Source organism: Leptonychotes weddellii, chromosome 4 (genome assembly GCF_054177405.1).
Source record: "Leptonychotes weddellii isolate Sample4059 chromosome 4, ASM5417740v2, whole genome shotgun sequence".
Classification (NCBI taxonomy): Eukaryota; Metazoa; Chordata; class Mammalia; order Carnivora; family Phocidae; genus Leptonychotes; species Leptonychotes weddellii.
The window spans coordinates 88,663,856-88,685,048 of NC_138372.1; the positions used below are offsets into that span (position 1 = coordinate 88,663,856).

The 21,193-nt window shown below is 44.7% G+C and overlaps 1 protein-coding gene across 4 annotated transcripts in view; it reads right to left on the minus strand.

Annotated features, from left to right (window-relative positions):
* TSPAN2 (tetraspanin 2) overlaps positions 1–21,193 on the minus strand; it is a 54,463-nt gene that overhangs the window by 14,750 nt on the left and 18,520 nt on the right. For all 4 annotated transcript variants that reach the window (XM_081815737.1, XM_081815734.1, XM_081815735.1 and 1 more), the window contains 4 exons: positions 12,092–12,189; positions 10,237–10,311; positions 8,642–8,740; positions 7,350–7,421 (listed from right to left, as the gene is read on the minus strand). In XM_081815737.1, the coding sequence (XP_081671863.1) occupies positions 7,350–7,421; positions 8,642–8,740; positions 10,237–10,311; positions 12,092–12,189 (344 nt within the window). The remainder of the gene's footprint in view (positions 1–7,349; positions 7,422–8,641; positions 8,741–10,236; positions 10,312–12,091; positions 12,190–21,193) is intronic.

The following is a 21,193-nucleotide window of genomic DNA, read 5'->3' on the forward strand; positions in this document are numbered from 1 at the left end:
AAATAAAATTCGCATTATAAAAATACCAAAGAAGAAGAAGAGAGAAAATGGGCAGAACATTTATTTGAAGAAATAATAGCTGAAAACTTCCCTAATCTGGGGAAAGAAACAGGTCCAGGCAGCACAGAAAGCCTCTAACAAGACGAACCCATAGAGATACACACCAAGACACATAATAATTAAAATGGCAAAAAATAGTGATAGAGAATTTTAAAAGCAGCAAGAGAAAAGTAAACAGTTACATAAAAATGAAACCCCATAAGACTACCAGCTGATTTTTTAGCAGAGAATCTGCAGGCCAGAGGGGAGTGGCATGAAAAATTCAAAGTGCTGAAAGGAAAAAACCTGCAACCAAGAATACTCTAGCCAGCAAGGCTATCATTCAGAATAGAAGGAGAGATAAAGAGTTTTCCAGATAAACAAAAGTTAAAGGAATTCATCGCCACTAAACCAGACTTACAAGGAACATTAAAGGGAGTTCTTTAAGTGAAATGAGAAGGCCATAAACAGGAGTAAGAAAATTATGAAAGGCAAAGATTTCACAGGCAAATACAAACATAACAAAAGTAGTAGATTAATCACTTATAAAAACAGTACAGAGATTAAAGCACAAATGCAGTAAAATTAATTATATCTATAAAAATCAGTCAAAGAATTCACAAAATAAAAGAATGTAAAGTGTGACATCATATAAATAAAATGTGGAGAAGGGGGAGTAAAAATTTAGTGCTTTTAGAATGGGTTCAAACTTAAGTGACCACCAGCTTAAGATAGATTGCTATATGCATAAGACGTTGTATATGAGCTTAATGGTAACCACAAATAAAAAACCTGTAATAATATCCAAAAAATAAAGAGAAAGGGATCCAAGCAAATTATGAAAGAAAACCAGCAAATCACAAAGGAAGAGAGAAAAAAGGAAAAAAGAACAGAGATGAACTACAAAATAACAGTAAAACAAGTAAGAAAATGGCAGTAAGTACATACCTATCAATAATGGCTTTGAATGTAAATGAACTAAATGCTCCAATCAGAAGACACAGGGTGACTGGATGGATAAAAAAATAAGACCAATCTACATGCTGCCTAAAATAGATTCACTTCAGACTTAAAGACACATGCAGATTGAAAGTGAAGGGGTAGAAAAACCTTTACCATGCAAATGGAAGCAAAAAAAAAAGCTGGAGTAGCAATACTTATATTGGACAAAATAGACTTTAAAACAAAGACTATAATAAGAGACGAAGGACATTACATGATGATAAAGGGAACAACCCAACAAGAGGATATAACACTTGTAAATATCTATGCACCCAAATACATAAAGCAACTATTAACACACATAAAGGAAGAAATTGGTAGTCTACAATAATAGTAGGGGACTTTAACACCCTACTTACATCAATGGATAGATCATCTAGGCAAAAAATCAACAAGGAAACAGTGGCTTTGAATGATACATTGGACCAGATGGATCTAACAAATATATTTAGAACATTCTATCCAATAATAATAGAATATGCATTCTTTTCAAGTGTATATGGAACATTCTCCAGAACAGGTCACATGTTAGGCCACAAAACACATCTCAATAAATTAAAAAAGATTGAAATCATATCATACATATTTTCCGACCACAATAGTATGAAACTAGAAATCAATCACTGAAAAAATCTGGAAAGAACACAAATATATGAAGGCTAAATAACATGCTAGTAAACAAGGAGTGAGTCAACCAAGAAATCAAAGAGAAGGGGCGCCTGGGTGGCTCAGTTGGTTAAGCGACTGCCTTCAGCTCAGGTCATGATCCTGGAGTCCCGGGATCGAGTCCCGCATCGGGCTCCCTGCTTGGCGGGGAGTCTGCTTCTCCCTCTGACCCTCCTCCCTCTCATGCTCTCTGTCTCTCATTCTCTCTCTCTCAAATAAATAAATAAAATCTTAAAAAAAAAAAAATGAAATCAAAGAGAAAATTAAAAAATACATGGAGACAAACGAAAATGATTACACAGCATTCCAAAATCCTTGTGATGCAGCAAAAGCTGTTCTAAGAGCAAAGATTATAGCAATACATGCCTACCTCAAGAAGCAGGAAAAATCTCAAACAATCTACACTTACACAAAAGGAGCTAGAAAAAAGAAAACAAACCAGGCCCAAAGCCAGTGGAAGGAAGGAAATAATAAACATTAGAGCAGAAATAAATGAAATAGAGACTAAAAAGACAGTAGAACAGATCAATGAAAACAGGAGCTGGTTCTTGGAAAAGATCAATAAAATTGATAAACCTTTAGCCAGACTCATCAAAAAAGGACGAGCAGAACTCAAATAAATAAAATCAGAAACAAAGGAGAAGAAAAAACAACCGACATCACAGAAACATGAAAGATTATAAGAGAATATGAAAAATTTTATGCCAACAAATTGGACACTTAGAAGAAATGGGTAATTCCTAGAAACATATAACCTCCCACAACTGAATCAGGAAGAAATGAAAAATTTGAACAGACTGAATACTAGCAATGAAATTGAATCAGTAATTTAAAAATTCCCAACGAACAAAAGTACAGGACCAGATGGCATCTCAGGTGAATTCCACCACTTGTTTAAAGAAGAGTTAACACCTATCCTTTTTTTTAGTATTTCCTTCCTTCCTTCCTTCCTTCCTTCCTTTCTTTCTTTCTTTCTTTTCTTTTGAAGTGAGAGAGAAAGAGAGCCCACGAGAGTGAGGGGAGAGGCAGAGGGAGAGAGAAAGAGAGACTCTTAAGTAGGCTCCATGCTCAGCACTGAGCCTGATGTGGGGCTTGATCATAGGACCCTGAAATCATGACCTGAGCCGAAATCAAGAGTCAGATGTTTAATTGACTGAGTCACCCAGGCTCCCTGAGTTAACACCTATTCTCAAATTATTCCAAAAAACAGAAGAGGAAGGAAAGCTTCCAAATTTATTCTATGAGGTCAGCATTACCCTGATACCAAAACCAGACAGAGACACTACAAAATAAGAGAACTATAAGCCAATGTTTCTGTTGAAAAAGATGCAAAAATCCTCAACAAAATACTAACAAACCAAATCCAACAATACATTAAAAAAAAATCATTCACCATGATCAAGTGGGATTTATTCTTAGTATGCAAGGTTAGTTCAGTATTCACAATTCAATCAACTTGACACATCACATCAGTAAGAGAAAAGTTTTACCATATGATCACCTCAATAGATGGAGAAAAAGAATTAAACAAGGTACAACATCCATTCATGATAAAACCCTCAGCAAAGTAGGTTTAGAGGGAACACGCATCAACATAATAAAGGCCATATATGACAAGTCCACAGCTGAAATTATACTTAAGGGTAAAAAACAGAGCTTTTCCTCTAAGATCAGGAACAAGATAAGGATATCCACTCTTACCATTTTTTTCTTTTTTCCCACTCTCACCACTTCTATTCAACATAGTACTGGAAGTTCTAGCCACAGCAATCAGGCAACAAAAAGAAAAGGCATGCAAACTGGTAAGGGTGAAATCAAACTGTCACTATTTGCAGATGACATGATACTACACATAGAGCACCCTAAAGACTCCACCGAGAAACTACTAGAATAGATAAATGAGTTCAGGAAGGTCACAGGATACAAAATCAATATACAGAAATCTGTTCCATTTCTATACACTAATAATGAAGTAGCAGAATTAGAAATTAAGAAAATAATTCTATTTACCATTGCACTCAAAATAATAAAATACTTAGGAATAAACCTAGCCAAGGAGGTGAAAGATCTGTACTCTGAAAGCTATAAAACACTGATGAAAGAAATTGAAGATGACACAAAGACATTCCATGCTCATAGACTGGAAGAACAAATATTGCTAAAATGTCCATACTACCCAAAGCAATCTACACCTTTAATGCAATCCCTATCAAAATACCAACAATATTTTTCACAGAATGAGAACAAATAATCCCATTTCTATGGAACCACAAAAGGTCCCAAATAGTCAAAGCAATCTTGAGTAACAAGAACAAAGCTGGATAAAATCAATCCCAGATTTCAAGATACCCTACAAAGCTGCAATCATCAAAACAGTATGGCACTGGCACAAAAAAAGACACACAGATCAATGGAGCAGGATAGAGTCCAAAAATAAACCCACGCTTTTATGGCCAACTAATCTATGACAAAGGAGGCAAGAATACACAATGGGAAAAAGATAGTCTCTTCAACAAATGGTGCTGGGAAAACTGGACTACTTTTTTACATCATACACAAAAATAAACTCAAAATGTATTCAAGACCTAAATGTGAGACCTGAAAAAATAAAATTCCTAGAAGAAAACATGAGCAGTAATCTCTTTGACATTGGCTGTAGAAACATTTTTCTAGATATGTCTCTTGAGGTATGGGAAACAAAAGCAAAATTAAACTATTAGGACTAATCAAAATAAAAAGCTTCTGCACAGCAAAGGAAACAATCAACAAAACAAAAAGACAACCTATAAATGGGAGAAGACATTTACAAATGGTATATCTGATAAGGCATTAATATCCAAACTACCTAAAGAACTTGTAGAACTCAACACCAAAAAACCAAATAACCCAATTAAAAAATGGGCAGAGGACTTGAATAGGCATTTCTCCAAAGACATCCAGATGACCAACAGACACATGAAGAGATGTTCGACATCACTCATCATCAGGGAAATGCAAATCAAAACCACAATGAAATATCACCTTACACCTGTCAGAATGGCTAAAATCAAAACACAAGAAACAAGTGTTGATGAGGATGTGGAGAAAAAGGAATCCTCGTGCACTGCTGGTGGGAATGCAAGCTGGTGCAGCCACTATGGAGAACAGTATGGAAGTTCCTCAAAATATTAAAAATAGAAATACTATATGAGCCATCAATTTCACTATTGGGCATTTACCCAAAGAAAAACACTAATTTGAAAAGATATATGGCACCCCTATGTTCATTGCAGCATTATTTATAATAGTGAAGATATGGAAGCAACCCAAATGTCCATCAATAGACAAATGGATAAAGAAATAGTATATATACACAATGGAATATTACTCAGCCATATAAAAGAACGAAATCTGACCATTTTTTAGATCATTTTCTCAATTTTAAGAGTCTTACATAAAAAAGAAATTATTTTTGTTACTTCCTTATCAGCAAGGAAACAAAAGTCTCTCACCTCTACAGCCTTTGAGTGCCTATATATTTATTTATTTTTTTAAATTTTATTTTATTATGTTATGTTACAACATGGATGGGCCTAGAGGGTATAAATGCTAAGTGAAATAGAGAAACACAGTCAGAGAAAGACAAATACCATATGCTTTCACTCATATGTGCAAATTAAGAAACAAAACAGATGAGCAAAGAAAGAAAAAAAAAAAGACAAAAAACAGACCCTTAAATACAGAGAACAAACTGGTGGTTGCCAGAGGGGAAGTGGGTGGGCGATTGGGTGAAATAGATAAAGGGGATTAAAGAGTGTACTTGTGATGAGCACAGAATAATGTACAGAAGTACTGAATCGTTACACACCTGAAACGAATTTAACACTGTATGTTAAGATACTTGAACAACAACAAAAACGAATCACATCAGAAGGGCCTCCTGCAAGCCTTCAAATCGCATGCCCTGTTGAGTGTGGGGTGCCCCCTCTCATGCAGCCTAACTCATGCACCACTGTGTGGTGGTGCTGGCTCCCTGGCTGGTCTGTCCAGCAGATGGTGAGAACTCTGAGGGCCCTGGCTGTGCCTTATTCATGCCATCCAACTCACAGGGAGTCAATAAGTTTTCAATGCATGACTCATGACACAAGCTGGAGCTAAGGTCTCATCAGTCCCTTCACAGCTGCATGCTTAGAGCATCCATGGCACTCTCCCCACATTCTCATATCTCCCCCCCTTATTTCCCACATTGTATCTGTGCTTTCCCCAATCCCTTCACTGAAACTGCATAGCAAACACCATTAACGATCTCCTAAGACCAAACCCAACACATTATTTCCGGCCTTCATTTCTTTGTCTTCTTCCCAGCATTGGACTCTATGGACAAACTCTCCTCCTTCACTTCCCAGACGCCACGGTCTTTGGACTCTCCCCAGTCCGATTCCTCCTTCACAGTCTTCTGGTTTCTTGTCCTCTGCTTACCCCTTAAATGACAGGGTTTCCAGCCCACCTCTTCCTTACTCTACACAACCTCCCTGGAGGCTCCCTTCTACTGCTATGGCTTCAGCTACCACCACTATGCTGGGATCCCTACACCTATCTTTAGCTCGGATTACGTGTAAGTCCCACAGGCACGTAAAGGGCAAACTTGACCAAAACTGCCCCAGGATCTGCTCCTTTCCCTATATTCACCTCTCACGGGGAGCAGAGCCTCTACCCACCCATTCTGCCCAAGCAAAAGTCTGAAGTCTTACCTTCCTCCCTCCCACTCCCCATTCACATGCAAGAGGCCTGTGGATTCCACCCTGAACATTTTGGAATCTGCTGCTTCCTCTCACTTCCTACTGCTTGTCACTTGCATTAGCTCCTCATCCTCTCCTACCAGGGTGACCACAAGTGTCACTGAAGCGGCCTCCCTCCATCACTCTCCAACCTTCTATTCTATCTGTCGCATCCGGCAGCCTGAGTACTGTTTCTACGATACAACACTGACTATGTTAATCCTCTGCTAAAAGCAACACCTGTCCCAACCTTCCAGGTGTAAAATCATGCCTTTGTCTACCTCCCCAAACACATCCCTCACCATCCCCTCTGGAGTCCCTATTTTCCTGGAGTTCCATTCTGCCACGCCTCCATTCCTGCCGCTTTCTGTGCCTGGGATGACCTTCCCTTATCAAAATGCAGCTCAAGGATTCCAGCCTCTGTGAAGCTTTCCTAATACCACTGTGTCCACTGTACTCTGTACAACCAGGCAGAGCACCTTCTCCCCTGACTAGTCTGCGAGGCCACGGACGCAAGGGCCATGTTCTTCAGCTGAGAGTTTTCAGAACCTGGCACGGTGCCTGCCACACAGCACTTAATAAGTGAAGCATTTATCAGTGACTTCCACGGAGAGGAGTGGGGCAACATTCTCAGGGTGCACACCCCTGGCCCTGGCAAGTTTAATTAATGCCACAGCATTTGCCCCATTATGGGCAAGTCAGCATACCATCGTTTCCCAGGGTACCAGGACACTGGGACTTGGCGTGCTTCACTTAGTTTACATAGAATAGAGCTGAGGCACAGAAGTCCCCGGGAGAGGGCCTCCTAGAGTCACACCCATCACCCCATGGGCTAGAACCATCTTCCATGACAGGTGGGATAGGGACCCTGGTAGAGAAGCTTACCTTGGGCCCTAGAAGCTCCTTTGGGCATGTGGGTTGGACCTGTTCAGAGCTTTCTTTTCCACAGCACTGAAACTAGAGTCAGAGAAGAGTTTTTAGGGCACAGGAGGGAGAAGTGGGAGCTACACGTCTGGGCGTCACTGCTGAGGCCCCGGGGGGCCCAGTCACTGCAACCCAAACTGCCCTTTCTAGAAAGACAGTGAAGACTCACATAATCGTGCTAGCAAAACAAGAAAAGGACTTCTGTAAAGTTTTCTGAGTTTTCCGATGGGAAGTGACTCAAGGCAACCCAAACAAAGCGAGAAGGCAATTGACGGTGTCTGTGTAAATTGCTGTTTTTTAGACAGGAATTCGGTCTTTAGGTTCTTTTTTTTTTTCAGCCTGGGGGTAATTTAACCTGCTGAGTAGCTAAAGTTTTATGAGCTTCAGGAAGGGCTCATTAACTGGGGACAGTCTGGGATGGAGAGGAGAAGTGACCACAGTAAATAAACCCTGGAGGCTGACAGGTCAGGGCCTGAAGGCTGGCCAGCGAACACGTAGCCTGCCTTATGGCTGGCCCTTCCAGGACAAAGGAGAGTGTGTGCTGCTTGATGTCCTGGGGGCAGTTGAGGCTGAGAAGGAGAAATGGTTTGCACCTTCCAGGACATTCCCGTGATGAACAAGAATGGCGCTAACCGATAGCACTTGGCACAGGAGTTCATAGCTCCTTCTCCATATCGCAGGGCTTAAGACTCTGGCCTGGCCCATCTCCTCTGTGCACCCTCCTTGGTTAACTGTGTGCAGCCGTCAGCACTGCACTGAAAGCACAGTCCCATGGAACGTTCCAGGATAAAGGGAGCATGGCTGTGTCCATGCCCTTTCATTTTACAAATGGGGAGCTGAGTGATTATCAGGGAGTCAAGGAACTTGCTCAAGGTCACGAAGCTGCTCAGTGGCAGGGCTGCAGCTAGAACTGAGCTTGTCCGACTTGAAGGTCGTGGTTGTTTCTGTTACACCACTAGGCCACCTTTTGAGAGACCTTGGTATTTATTTGGGCTGCTTTCTGGGTGTTCTTATTTGTGCTCTTTTGTCTCTCTGGGGCACATTTCTTGACTTCCTCTTGTGAACCCTCTGTGCTAGGCCTCTTCTTCTTCTAGGTTCTACACAGACTGTCAACTGTGGCTCCCGTGAGGGCTGAAATATAGGGCTAAGGCTTCATTTCACCAAATTTACCCTGATCCAGGTGATGGGAGAGAAGCTGGCTAATGAATGCTCTTTAGAAGATACGATTTTAAGGAAGAAGTAAAGTTACTTACTGTTGAGTGGAAGGTAATGAGAGTCCCGTTCCCCCTTTCCCTGTCTCTCAGGTAATCATTATAAGCCTCTTCATACATGGTCTGAACATGTCGTATAGCCTGAAAAAATACCAGGAAACCAAGGGGACAGTGAGTGGGAAGTTTCAAACATTCTCATTTCATCAAGGAAAACCCCTCTTCCTTACCCTTGGAAAATACAGCCTTTCCCTATGTTTATCTGTATTTTAAGACAATTCTCCAGGGCGCCTGGGTGGCTCAGTTGGTTAAGCGACTGCCTTCAGCTCAGGTCATGATCCTGGAGTCCCGGGATCGAGTCCCGCATCGGGCTCCCTGCTCAGCAGGGGGTCTGCTTCTCCCTCTGACCCTCCTCCCTCTCATGCTCTCTGTCTCTCATTCTCTCTCTCGCAAATAAATAAAAATCTTAAAAAAAAAAAAAAAAAGACAATTCTCCAAATATGGGACAGATTACAGACTCTGGAGTTTCTCGGATACTTTTGGAGATGGAAGGATAGACTAACCAAGAATAACTTTCATAGACTAGAAAGATTTCTTAGAGCGGAGGTTCTCAAACCTGAATGGACATCAGCATCCATCAGCCCCCAGACTCCTGGGCCTACCCAGGAGATTCTGATGTATAGCCAGAGTGGTGACTTACGCCTTCTTGGTACCCTACTGGTTAAAAGTACTCATGTCTATTCATGACATGGTTTGAAAAATATTCATGACCAAGGAAAACTGGTTCAGCATACAAATATAATATGAACTTAGGGAATGCTTTTTCTGGTATAAAGGCAGGTGATCTGACATCCATAGCATCTCAAAAGGTCCTAAGATCCAATTCCTCCAACCGAAAGATAGAACCAGTTACTTTAGAAATATTCCAAAGGAGGTGATATTTATTTATTCTACATATTTACCATTTTTAAAAGAAATCTAAAGTTCATAAACACAATACTGATAGCACATGAATTTACGTGAAATACAGTAAACTTAAGATTCCATTCTTCCTCCTTTTCATGCCCTGCTTTCCCACAGAGTGTCTTAACACAGTGTGTCCCTTCTGAAAAGGCCATTTCCTCTGTGGGTTCTCTTGATAACCTATTTTGGACACCTGTAGTTTGAACACCAATTTAAATAAACTGGTTTCACCAACACACAGCAGGTCGGGCTTTAGTCTTTGAGGATGACGTGACCTCTTTTCAGGCCAAGCCCTATGGACAAATGATAGTCTAACAAGGGATGAAAACGCATGTTCCTCTCCATCCCTCCTTCTCATGTGTGCAATCTACCCACTTCCCCATTACAAATGGGATCATCTTAAACTAGAGATCCTTTAAAAGAAATCATAGACTCTTTTACAGATTTAATGAAAGCTATGAACTATCTCCTCAGAAAAATGTGTGCAAGTAAATGTATGCACACTTATACATACAATATGCACAGGTCTGCATAATACTTCTAGGTTAAAAAGTTATGTGTAAACGATTATCTTGGGGGTTAGTTTTCCAATATCATTGTGGGTGTAATATTCTCATAGCCTTTGCTGCAAAGAAAGCCTTTAACCATCGTAAAAAGAAATTGTAATTTCTACTTACTACATCCTTGCCTATAAAAGCAAATACTCCAGTGGTTACTTCAGCAGCAAATATCACCAGTAGGCAGGTGAAGAACTGTAGAGAAGAGAATATACTCACTTCATTAACTCAATACCTTTTCAATTTATTTGGCCTTTTTAATGCTAGTTTCATTTGGAAAAAAAACAACATTAGGCGAGCTTATTAGTTTGAATTGATCTGGTAGAAGCATCTACCTCCATTCCCCTGTAGTTTGTTCATTCATTCACTTGCTCATTAATTCATTCAGCAATTATCATTAAGCATCTACTCTGCACCAGGCACTGTCCTTGGCCCTGGGTATACAGCGGTGAATAAGATATGATCCCCACATCTCTGCTATCACGGACCTCCTATTAGAAAAATGGGAAGAATATGTACCATTTGCATCGACATGGAGGGGATTATGCTAAGTGAAATAAGTCAAGCAGAGAAAGACAATTATCATATGGTTTCACTCATATGTGGAACATAAGGAATAGCGCGGAGGACCCCAGGGGAAGGGAGGGAAAACTGAAGGGGATGAAATCAGAGGGAGACAAACCATGAGAGACTCTAGACTCCGGGAAACAAACTGAGGGTTTCAGAGGGGGGTGGGGGGCATGGGGTAGCCAGGTGATGGGTATTCAGGAGGGCACATGTTGTGATGAGCACTGGGTGTTACACGCAACTAATGAACCGTTGAACACTACATCAAAAACTAATGATGTACTATATGTTGGCTAACTGAACATAATAGTAAAAAAAAAAAAAAGAAAATGGGAAGTATGATAAATGAGTAAAGCAATAAAAAAGTGAGTTAGATAATTTCAGGTAGTGATAAAGAAATCCCACCACTTAAAACAGTGCCTGGCACCTAGGTGCTCAATGAATTCTTGATGAACCAAAGAGATTCCATAAAGATATAAAACAAGGCCAGGACATAGGGAGCAACTGGTGGGGCCTGGGCTTGGGGAAGAAGGGGCCCAGACTGTGTGGGCTGTGAGGCTTCTCTGGGGAGTGGGAGTGGCAGTGAGGGCTGTCCTCCTGGACAGATTTCTCTTCTGGTCTCTTGGGTCTGCTCTGTGTTCAGTGATAAATGACAGGGATGCTCAGCAACAGGGGAAAGACAGGAAGAATGGAGGACTGAGGAGATGAATTAGATATCTTACTCAGCAAGAGATCAGAAGCATCAGCCACAGTTAAAAGTCAAAGATTGCAACAAGTAAGGAGAGACTGCCCCCCTAAAATTGCTGTTTCTAGACCCCTTGTGGAGACAGACAAAATCATTCTCTCTTCCAGCCCCTCTTCCTTCTCCTTGTCTCCCTCAGGTCACTCTGGTATTGGATGTATAGTAGTAACTAAAATTCATTCTTTTTTTCTTTTCTTTTCCTTTCCTCTTTCTTTCTTTCTCTCTCTCTCTCTCTCTTTCTCTCTCTCTCTTTCTTTCAGGACAGAGGCTGCTTAATAAAATAAACTACAAGAGGGATGTTTGGTGAAGTTACTGATCTCAAACAGCAATTCTTTTCTTATAGTTAACAGCACTTCCCTGACTATAGGAACCTTAGCTGCCTCCCTCACTGTGAAATAATTTTGAAAGAGCAATCATAATTATCCCTTACAATTATTAGGCACTTTTCCTCCCCAAACATCTTCACGCTAATGACCTCATATTTTTCATACTTTCCATATGAGGCAGGGACAAAGATAATATTATTCTTAAGCAAGAGATGGAGAAACGGAGACTCAGGGAGGAGGGAGTGAGTGCCAAGGTCTCAGCGGGCCCCAGGAGCTGGCGCTGGAGGCCAGATCTGGGGGCCCGCTTCAGACCAGTTCCCTCCCCCGACGCCCCACTTACAGATCCGAGCACACACTGCGACTCCCGCATGGCTCCGCAGCACCCGAAGAAGCCCACAGCCATCATCAGGGCCCCTGCTCCAACCAGCACATACAGCCCTGCGGGGAAGAGTCAGAGGAGTCGCTGACCCTCAGCCGGCGGGCTCCCCGGCCGCTCCAGGGGGCCGCCTCGGCCGGGTGTCACGTCCGCTGCGGATAATGTAATGGGTAACACCTGTTGCATGCACCTGACGGGCCCTGCGCAGGGATCCTGAGAAGCAGGGGCTACGGTTATCCCCAGGGAACAGAGAAAGCTGGTACTTACGGAGGTGAAGGGACCTCCTCACCATCACTTGAGCCACAAGGATTGGAAACCTCGGCTGTCCGAGTCCCACAGCGCATGCTCTTAATCACCTCCACACGCCACCCCCATGCCAGGCACTTTACCTTCCAGATCTCTACCGCCCCTGTCAAGTGGCTGTTACTATCATTTGCGTAAAAGTGATGCCGTTGAGCCCAGGGGCGGTCAGGATCAGTGCCAGAGCCAGGACACAAACCCACACCTCCTTAGGAGCCCCTTGGGCTCTCATGGCACTCAGGAATTAATGGCTGTCACCATCATAGGAGAGACCGGGAGGACAAAGGGCTGATGGTCTGCCCAGATGGGGAAGCAGGGACACCATGGGACAGAAGAGAGAGGCTCTAGTTGGGGGGGCGGGGGTGACGGGGGGGGGGGGAGAGGACACAGCAATAAGGCCGAAAAGTTTTGTGAGAATCACACACTTTAGAGGGCATCACCAGGTACGCTGGGCACACGGGAGGTTGCAATGTTCCAAGAAAACAGCCAAGGAGAGGAGGCGACAAGGTAACACACACCAAATACTCGTACGAATACAATATTAGCTACATTTATGAAGGGCTTGTTTTCTGGGCACAGCAACTGGCGCAGATTTATTAATTTGATCTTCGTGAGGCAAGGTACCATTATTATATCCATTTTCTAGAGAAACTAGGCCCCCAAAGGTTAAGCGATTTGCCCAAGGTCATAGAGCTGGGATAAAAATACCCATCCGCCTCTAAAGCCATCCCATCACCATTAGCCTACCCTGCCCCGCCTCCCCGCGATAATGGCAGCCTCAACGTGGGCGCTCGTTTCCCTTACTACTCAAGTTACTACGACTTCCTAGGAACCGGTGTTCTCACGGAGAAAGCAAAGGACAGAAATGTTCTTGTTCTGAGAGAAATAAAGCCAAGCCCTTTCTTACTTCCTTTTCTGATCCGGAGATAAGTTAGAACACAATGTGAGGCTGGTCCTTGACTTGCTTAGAATAATGTAATTGTCCCTATTTTATTTTTTGCATTGTATTCATATGAGTCACCTGGAAACCCCTCCCATTCTCTGAAAGGGTGGGGCGCCGGGCGATCCACCTCTGGGGGGGAAGCCTGAGCCCACCCGCCGGCGGGGTGCCTTGGGGGGGCCCTCTGGGGTGCTGCCCGTGGTTTGTGGGCAGATCTGTCGGGTCCCTGACACAGACGGGGTGGTAGGCCCGGCTGCTGCACTTCCGGTACCACCCAGACTGTTCTCAGGGCCTCCGGGGGCCGGGAAGCCCTGCAGCGTCTGCAGTCCTGCCCTGCCGGCTCGGCCCCCTCCTCCCCTTTCCTCTCCACCAAAAGCAGGATTTCGTGGGGAATGGATGTGGTCACGCGAGAAATGACACCCTATTAAAAACAGGGCTATTGCAGGCTCCGCTGCCTCAACACCTTATTGTCTTAAACATTTTCTTTTTCAAAGCTCCTTCATTTTCATCATTTCACTGGCTTCTCAAACGAGCCTGTTAGGCGAGGCAAGGGTTCCATTTCTGTTTTGCTTCCGGGGGTCAGGCCTGGAGACCCGATTCCAGTCCTGTCCCAACAGGCTGCAGGCAGGGGGACACCCTCACCTTACTCAGTCCCCTCACAAAATGTCTCACTCGCGGGCGGCCTCATTACCTTGATTTCCCTCTACAGATTCTGCTCAGAGTTACAGCCTAGGGCCCGGGCCCACCTGGATCTTTCTCGAGCCTGGGCTCTGGCCACAGGGGAATTCACCGCGACCTGCCCTGGCCCTGCTCTTTTCCATTTGGTGCTTTTGCGGGTTCTCATATTTGTCTTTCTCTGTTTACTTAAGTCCACCAACTAACCCTATTCACCCGACCTAGAATATGCCCAGCACAAGACAGAATTCTTGATCAGCCTGGCGGTCTGCCATTGCCCATCTTTGCTGAGAGATACATGCTAGGAATACATCTCAACAGACCCCCAGCGAGCCGCCACAGGGTGGCGCTCTCTCAGGGTCAGGCAGATGAGCGCATGGCTGCACACGCTGAGAACGGTTCCTGGGAGTCTGGAACACAGGAAAGAGGGCTGCTCCTGGGGAGGCTGGGGTGCGGTGGACATAGGCGTGGGGCCTGCGGAGGACACAGTTGTTCCCCGAGCTGCACACAAGCTCACTCAACCCTCGGGCAACAATCCTTGTCCTTCTAGAATAATGACCCCACCCCCACCCCAAGAAAATCTGCTTATTTGTATAGTAGGCCATTCTTAGGCTACCGGAATCCTAGAACTCAGAGCAAACACACCCTGGAACTGACCCAGCAGCTCCAATTCCTGAGGCCTTTCCCCAGCAACCAAAAAGCCTTGTCTGTATCAACTCATTTTAAAAGGACTCCGCACTTTGGATTCAGAATGTCTTGGGAGCAATTCATTCTGAAACAAGTTAAGGCACATCCTCTACCAGAAATGGTTCAGGAATTTTGTCCTGTTTCATATACAAGTAATATACATACACATAATAATACACATTATATATATATATATATTTAATTTCCATAATTTGTTGCAGATTGCATCTCTCTAGCTCCCAACAGTGTTAGCTGCTATAGTTTTCCATCTCCTTTCGCTGGTCTTTAAGCTGACGGCTTATTGAATTTACCAGAAGCAGTGTGTTGAGATGAAAAGGACATGGTTTTTGGAGTCAGATCTTGTGATCTACTTCTGTCACTCATTAGTTGTGTGCCCTTGGTTAAGTTTCTTCATCTCCACATTTCTGTTTCTTCTGAAAAAATACCTACTTTATATGGTTGTAAGAATTTAAAAAGATAATGTATGTAAGTCACCAAGAACATAGTCCACACTGAATGCTCAAGTTCTCTACCTTTCTTTGTGATATGTAAATAAATGTAATCAATTGGTTTGGGAAAAAAAAATGGCTCCCCCCTTTATGGGACTGAAGAGTGGCATGGTCATCAATTTCCGTGGCTTTCTGGCCACGGACAGTTTTACAGACCCGGCTAATGACCATTTGTCATCTAAGAATGTTTTTTCTCTGCCTCTGGGCAACTCTCCCTCCCTCCCAGCTTGCCCTGGGTGCACATAATTTATATGTATCTAGAATACGGGACGGGACTTAGCTTATGGGGAAGGTAAAGACTTGAGCTCTATGTAAATAACAGCTATCGTTATTGAGTACTGTTGTATGGAGCTTAACATGTATGAGTCACGGAGTCATTCAGCCCTAGAGTGACAACTGCCACTTCCTGGCACCTCAGCCTCTCTGTGCAGCACCCACACTGTGCCCCTGACAGGCATCAGCTCAGGAACCTGCCTCCCGAGAAGCCTCAATGTGATCAACCAGTCTCTCATTCTCACTACACGGCATCTAAAGCACTCACTCCTTTATCTGGCTTTCCTTCTCGCATCCTCCCGTGTAATCGTGCCTGCTGTAGGCTGGTTCCTTCCTTTACTGAGGAGCACAATCACCTACCTACATCAGAATAATACAACCTACACAACAGGTGCTGCGCTTAAGCGTGCTCTTCTGTTACCTCACGCTATGAGGTCTGTGGCATATTAGTATTCATATTTCACAGCCGGGAGTCTGAGACACGGAGAATTTAAGGCGTTTGCCAGAGACTGCCCAGCTCGTGAGGGGCAAAACTGGACCTGAGCTAGCGAGTCTGCTCCAAGGTACACAGCCTAACTCCTCTGGCACAATTCCAGTGGGAACTCAGAAGAATGGGGGCTCTCAGCTAAAAGGCTGTTCACTTAGCAATTTATAAATGTCACGAGGGTGCTCTTCTTTCTTCTTCCTTCAGAAAAGGGCTTGCGGAGTCTCTAATGGATGATGTCTGGGTTTGTCTCTGAAAATACAGGGCTGGGAGCTAGAGATCCGCCTGTCGACTGACCTTTAAGTACATCTTCTTCCTCAGTTTCATTATCTGTGATATGGAAATAATAATCTAACTTGTAAAAGTGCTTTGGAGAAACTCTCAACCACGTAAGCGATAGCACCTCTCTTCTGCAACCACCACGACTCTCAGGTACAACTGAAAACCAAGAAGTAAAAAAATACGATCGGAGTGAGTCAGAGTTTTGAAAAAGGCAAGCCAGCTCCTCAGCATGCAGCACTGGAACCCTTCCTTACACATAACGTCCAGGCGCAATTGAAACCAGGCTCCCGGACTCTGAATTCAACAGGGAGAGACAGCTACGGGTCAGCCTGTGACCCTGGAGAGCCAAGGGGTTGCTGTCTGTGAGGGCAGCCCCTTCGTGGAGAAAACCTGCCAACGTCCTCGGCTCACAGACACGGCTTCATGCGCTCCAGCACCCGCGCCCTGTCCAGGCTTCTGAGGCCTGAGGGGCCGGCTCCCCACTGAGCACTCCTGGAAAGAGCCCCCTGCAGTGTCTGTCCCTCCAGGAGGCAGCCCCTGGAGAGGGACTGTAACAGGAAGTCCAAGAGGCAGGTTGGTGGAGTTTGGAAGACAGAGGGTAGGGGAGCTTCCCCCCAGGAGTTTGCTGAGAGAGTCTACAGCAGAGAGAGTGCAGGAAACCCCAAGTTATCCCAGCAGTTCCTCTCTGGCAGGCTCTCCGTTCTCCATGTTAGCACTCCAGGGACACAGATATCCTGCACCAGCCTCCAGACCTTGGCCGGGACTCAGAGGACCTTGAGAAGGGGCGGCAGGTGGAAGTCTGGTTGCCCTCAGCCCCTACTCCCCTCAGGGCTCAGGGCTGGATCTCTCCACCCTGTCCCCAGCTGTGACGTCAGGGTGGATCTTTACCACAAGAAGGGAACCTCTCTCTGTCACAAGGAAGAAGCAAGGATCCCAGACAGGAAAGCATCCCCCCACCAAGGACAGAGAGAAAGTTCTCCTACAAAGCCTGGCAGTCATCTGCCCAGAAGCAGGGAGCTAGGCCACGTGTGTTCCCGAGGTCCCTCTCAGAGAGGGAACTCTAGGCCGTGAGGCTCTATTTCTTTAAGAGCCACTTGAATGTGCCAAGCCTGTTCCCTGACACTCTTTAACAAAGGGGTGATAAGAGTTTCGTGGGCTGATTGCTCTGGCACTTATTCTGAAAAGAAAACACACAGCTCAGTGACTGCCACTCTGTGACATGAAACGAGATTTTCCAAAATCTGGGCCTGCTTCTTTTTTAAAGTCCTATTACCTCACACTCCTTGCTCTGTTAAGTCCACAAATGGTGTCCTGGTGTATTTTTCTTCTTGTTTTATTGCCAGAGAGCAGGTATCTTTCCTATCTAGACAATTATTTATTGAGGAAAGAAATACCAATTTCTGCACACATGTATATGGCTCCATTTATATTATAAGAAATATCTGGAGTGGAGAGGAGGTCTCTGACTTCCCAGGACTGTTCGTTGCCACTGTCCAGGGGAAACAGAACAAGCACAAGCCGGGGTGTCGGCAGACCTGGGTTGTGGGCTGAGCCCCACCACGAAGAGCTGGAAAACCATGGCTGACTGCCAACTCCCGTTGTTTCCTCACTGGTTCCATTTCCTTATTCTACCTAGTGCTAAGATTCTTTTTTTTTTTTTTTTTTAAGGTTTTATTTATTTATTTGACAGAGAGAGACACAGTGAGAGAGGGAACATGAGCAGGGGGAGTGGGAGAGGGAGAAGCAGGCCTCCCGCAGAGCAGGGAGCCCAATGCGGGGCTCGATCCCAGGACCCTGGGATCACGACCTGAGCTGAAGGCAGACACTTAACTGAGCCACCCAGGCACCCCTAGTGCTAAGATTCTTGATAACATGTTTCCCTGAACTTGGAGCACTGACCACGAGCATCTTCACCACCGGCCACTCAAGGGCAGACCCGGGGAGGGGAGGTGTGGCTGAGGAAGACTTAAGGGTGGGCGAACCCACATCCATGCCCCAGGCCACCAAGAACAGACTAGAAGGACTCAGGCCCTGCCATATAGACTGTTGTTTTCCCTAGCCAGCATTCACTTCCTCTTCATCTCTGAGAGAAACAAACCTTCTCTGCTCAGTCCCTGTGGACTTTAGCCTTTAAGGCAGATGTGAAGCCCAGACTTGGGCCAATGAGCCCATCCCAATGACTGGTGTGGGAACGGGCCCTGGATCCAAGACTGCCAAGCAGAGTGAGGCTCAGGGTTTTCGTCGGAGCTGCTGGAATGAAAGAAGTAGGTACCTCCATTGCTAGGGTTACTAGGGAGCCGGAGCCTGGAGCTGTGAGCAGCCATGTTACCACGTCTGGAGGAACCCTGCCTGAGAACGGAGCCAAAGGGGAGCAGAGCGAAGAGACGGGTATAGGCTGGACTCCGACCCCATCATTTGCACCCCCGAGACGAGCACGAATCCTGGACTTCTCGGTTTTGCAAGTCAAGAAATTTCTGTTTTGCTCAAGATAGCCTGTGTCAAGTTTCTGTGACTTGTAATGAAAAGAGTCCTGACAGATGTGTCCATCAAGATATGACATTTCTTGCATCTTGGGCCGTTCATATTGCTTCAGTTTAGGTTAGCAAATAGGATCTGGAATGTCTGCATGGAACTAGTTCCCCTCTTACTCAACCCTGGAACCTCCCGAATTGACAAACACTCCATTCTGATTTTTGCCACGTTAGTGGTTAAGTAAATACCAATGTAGGGGAAAGTTCACTCTTATTGTGGGAGTCTGCTCAGTTTCTTGGGCTTATAAAAACATGAAAAAGGTTTTCTTACGTTGGACCCAAATCGACACGTGTGAAATTGCTATCAGCACTTTGTGGGCCAACGCGGACAGAGGGTGCTCCCCACACTGCACCTCAGGTTCACAGCACACCGCCCCCCGCCCGAGCAGGAGCCCTTCCTTCTGCAACTCAGGTTCCCACTGAGAATCATGAATTATTCCTGCTAGGCTTGACTCTTCTATCACTGATATCTTTGATCGTTTTGATTCCTTCTGTCCCTGACTTTAATACTGTCTAATAATAACGTTTAATAACGTTGCTTGTCTTCCTGTCTCTTTCTTCACAGTTCCTACTGTTGACAACCACCACGCTGATGCCCTTCTGTCTGACGGTATCAGTCACCTAGCATGTTCTTTTCTGTCTCCCCTCTCATTCCACTGCTGCCAGAATAATCTCTTTAAAATGCAGCGCCCATCGTACCTCCCCCCAAACCCTGAATTATCCCTCTGTTGCTTTACCAAATGACGTTCAGGGTCCTGTGTGTTTGTCCTCTCCCTCCCTCCATGGCACTTCTAATCCTACCTCCCACCTTGCCCCAATCTGTTCCACTCCAACCAGAGTCCTCTGTCCAGCCTGGGCTTGCTGATCACCATCCCCTGGATGCGCCTTTGCAGTCTTTGCCCAACAACCTCTGCTGTCCTTGTTTGTCTTCCACTCATTGATGACAGTCTGGTCTTTCAAACCTAAATCACATCCTCGCCTCGCTGGTTTAGAATGACCCCTGATGTACCCACGGCAAATCCCACTTAGCTGGCATTTAGTTACACGCTCGTTTCCATTAGAATTTACATTGTTAACTCTATGAGTCTTTTCAAATAGATCGCAAAGATACATGGGAGCGAGTATAGCGTTCTCATCCTCTTTTGTGTAACTCCAGAGCCCAGGACTATAGAGGCTGGCTGATGTACCCATGAATAGATTATATTTTTTCCCAAATGGAAGAGCCTATAAAAAAAGAGCGAAAGAATAGAGGAGCCCCTGCTTCAATGCATAACTATGTTTGCAGAAACCCAAATATCTGATGAAATCCCCAAATTAAGAACACCATGAAAAGATTTTTAGATAGCCAGATGTTTATCTCATTGAAAGGGAGACAGTCTTTCTTACATGTTTTTCATATAACCCAGGTCTTTCTGGTCTTATAAAAATGGTTTTTCTTTACTGCAGCCCCAAATTCCCAGTTCAAGCTCAGGAATTACATTATAGAGATTTACATCTTTCAACCTCAACCTTGGTGGTGAGGGGGGTAGGTAGCTGGGTGTTTGGCAGTTAGTTATTGCCAAACAAGTTGAAGGAGAATGTCTGCCTGTAAGTGAACGGGTGGATGTTTTCCCACGTTTTGGTTCTAAAGAAGGGTGGACTCCTCCCCATCTACCTGAGGGCACAAAAGCAGCTTCTGATGGAAAGTCTTGCGAGTCCTACCTGAGGAAGAGGAGATAAATAGGGTTCCGGTGCAGAGCCAACAGCATGTGAAGGGAAGACAGACTGAAGGCTGATACCCTGAACCTCTATATGCCTGAATTTCAGGAGCAAAAGATTTTCACTGTTTTGTTGGGACTGACATCGTGTTAGGACATCATCAGGTAACTACTGAATTCAGAGTAGAGAGAGAAAATAATGTTCACTCTGAGGATCAGTTATATATAGTTGGAGGAGCTAGGTTAGGAAGACGCCCCTAAAAGAGTATCCTGAATGATGAGCCATCTCTTCCTCTGGCTAGAGAAATGATGGGCAGCTGCGTGCCTTACACTGGCCAGTGCTAACTCAGAGTCCTGAATAAGGCTCTCCCTAACTCAGTCTATCTGAAACCCACTGTCTTCTGAGGCCCTATTCAAGCACACCTCCATCTTGAGGCCTGTCCCGCTGGCTCCCACTGGCCCCCAGTGTTTTCTTCCTCTTCCTCTTCTTCTTCTTCTTCTTCCTTCTTCTTTCCTCTTCTTCTTCTTCTTCTTCTTTCTTCTTTCTTTTTCTTCTCCTCCTTCTCCTTCTCCTCCTCCTTCTTCCTCTTCCTCTTCTTCTCCTTCTTCCCCTTCTTCTCCTTCTTCTTCTTCTTCAATGTAAGCTCTTGGCCCAACGTGGAGTTCAAACTCATGACCCTGAGATCAA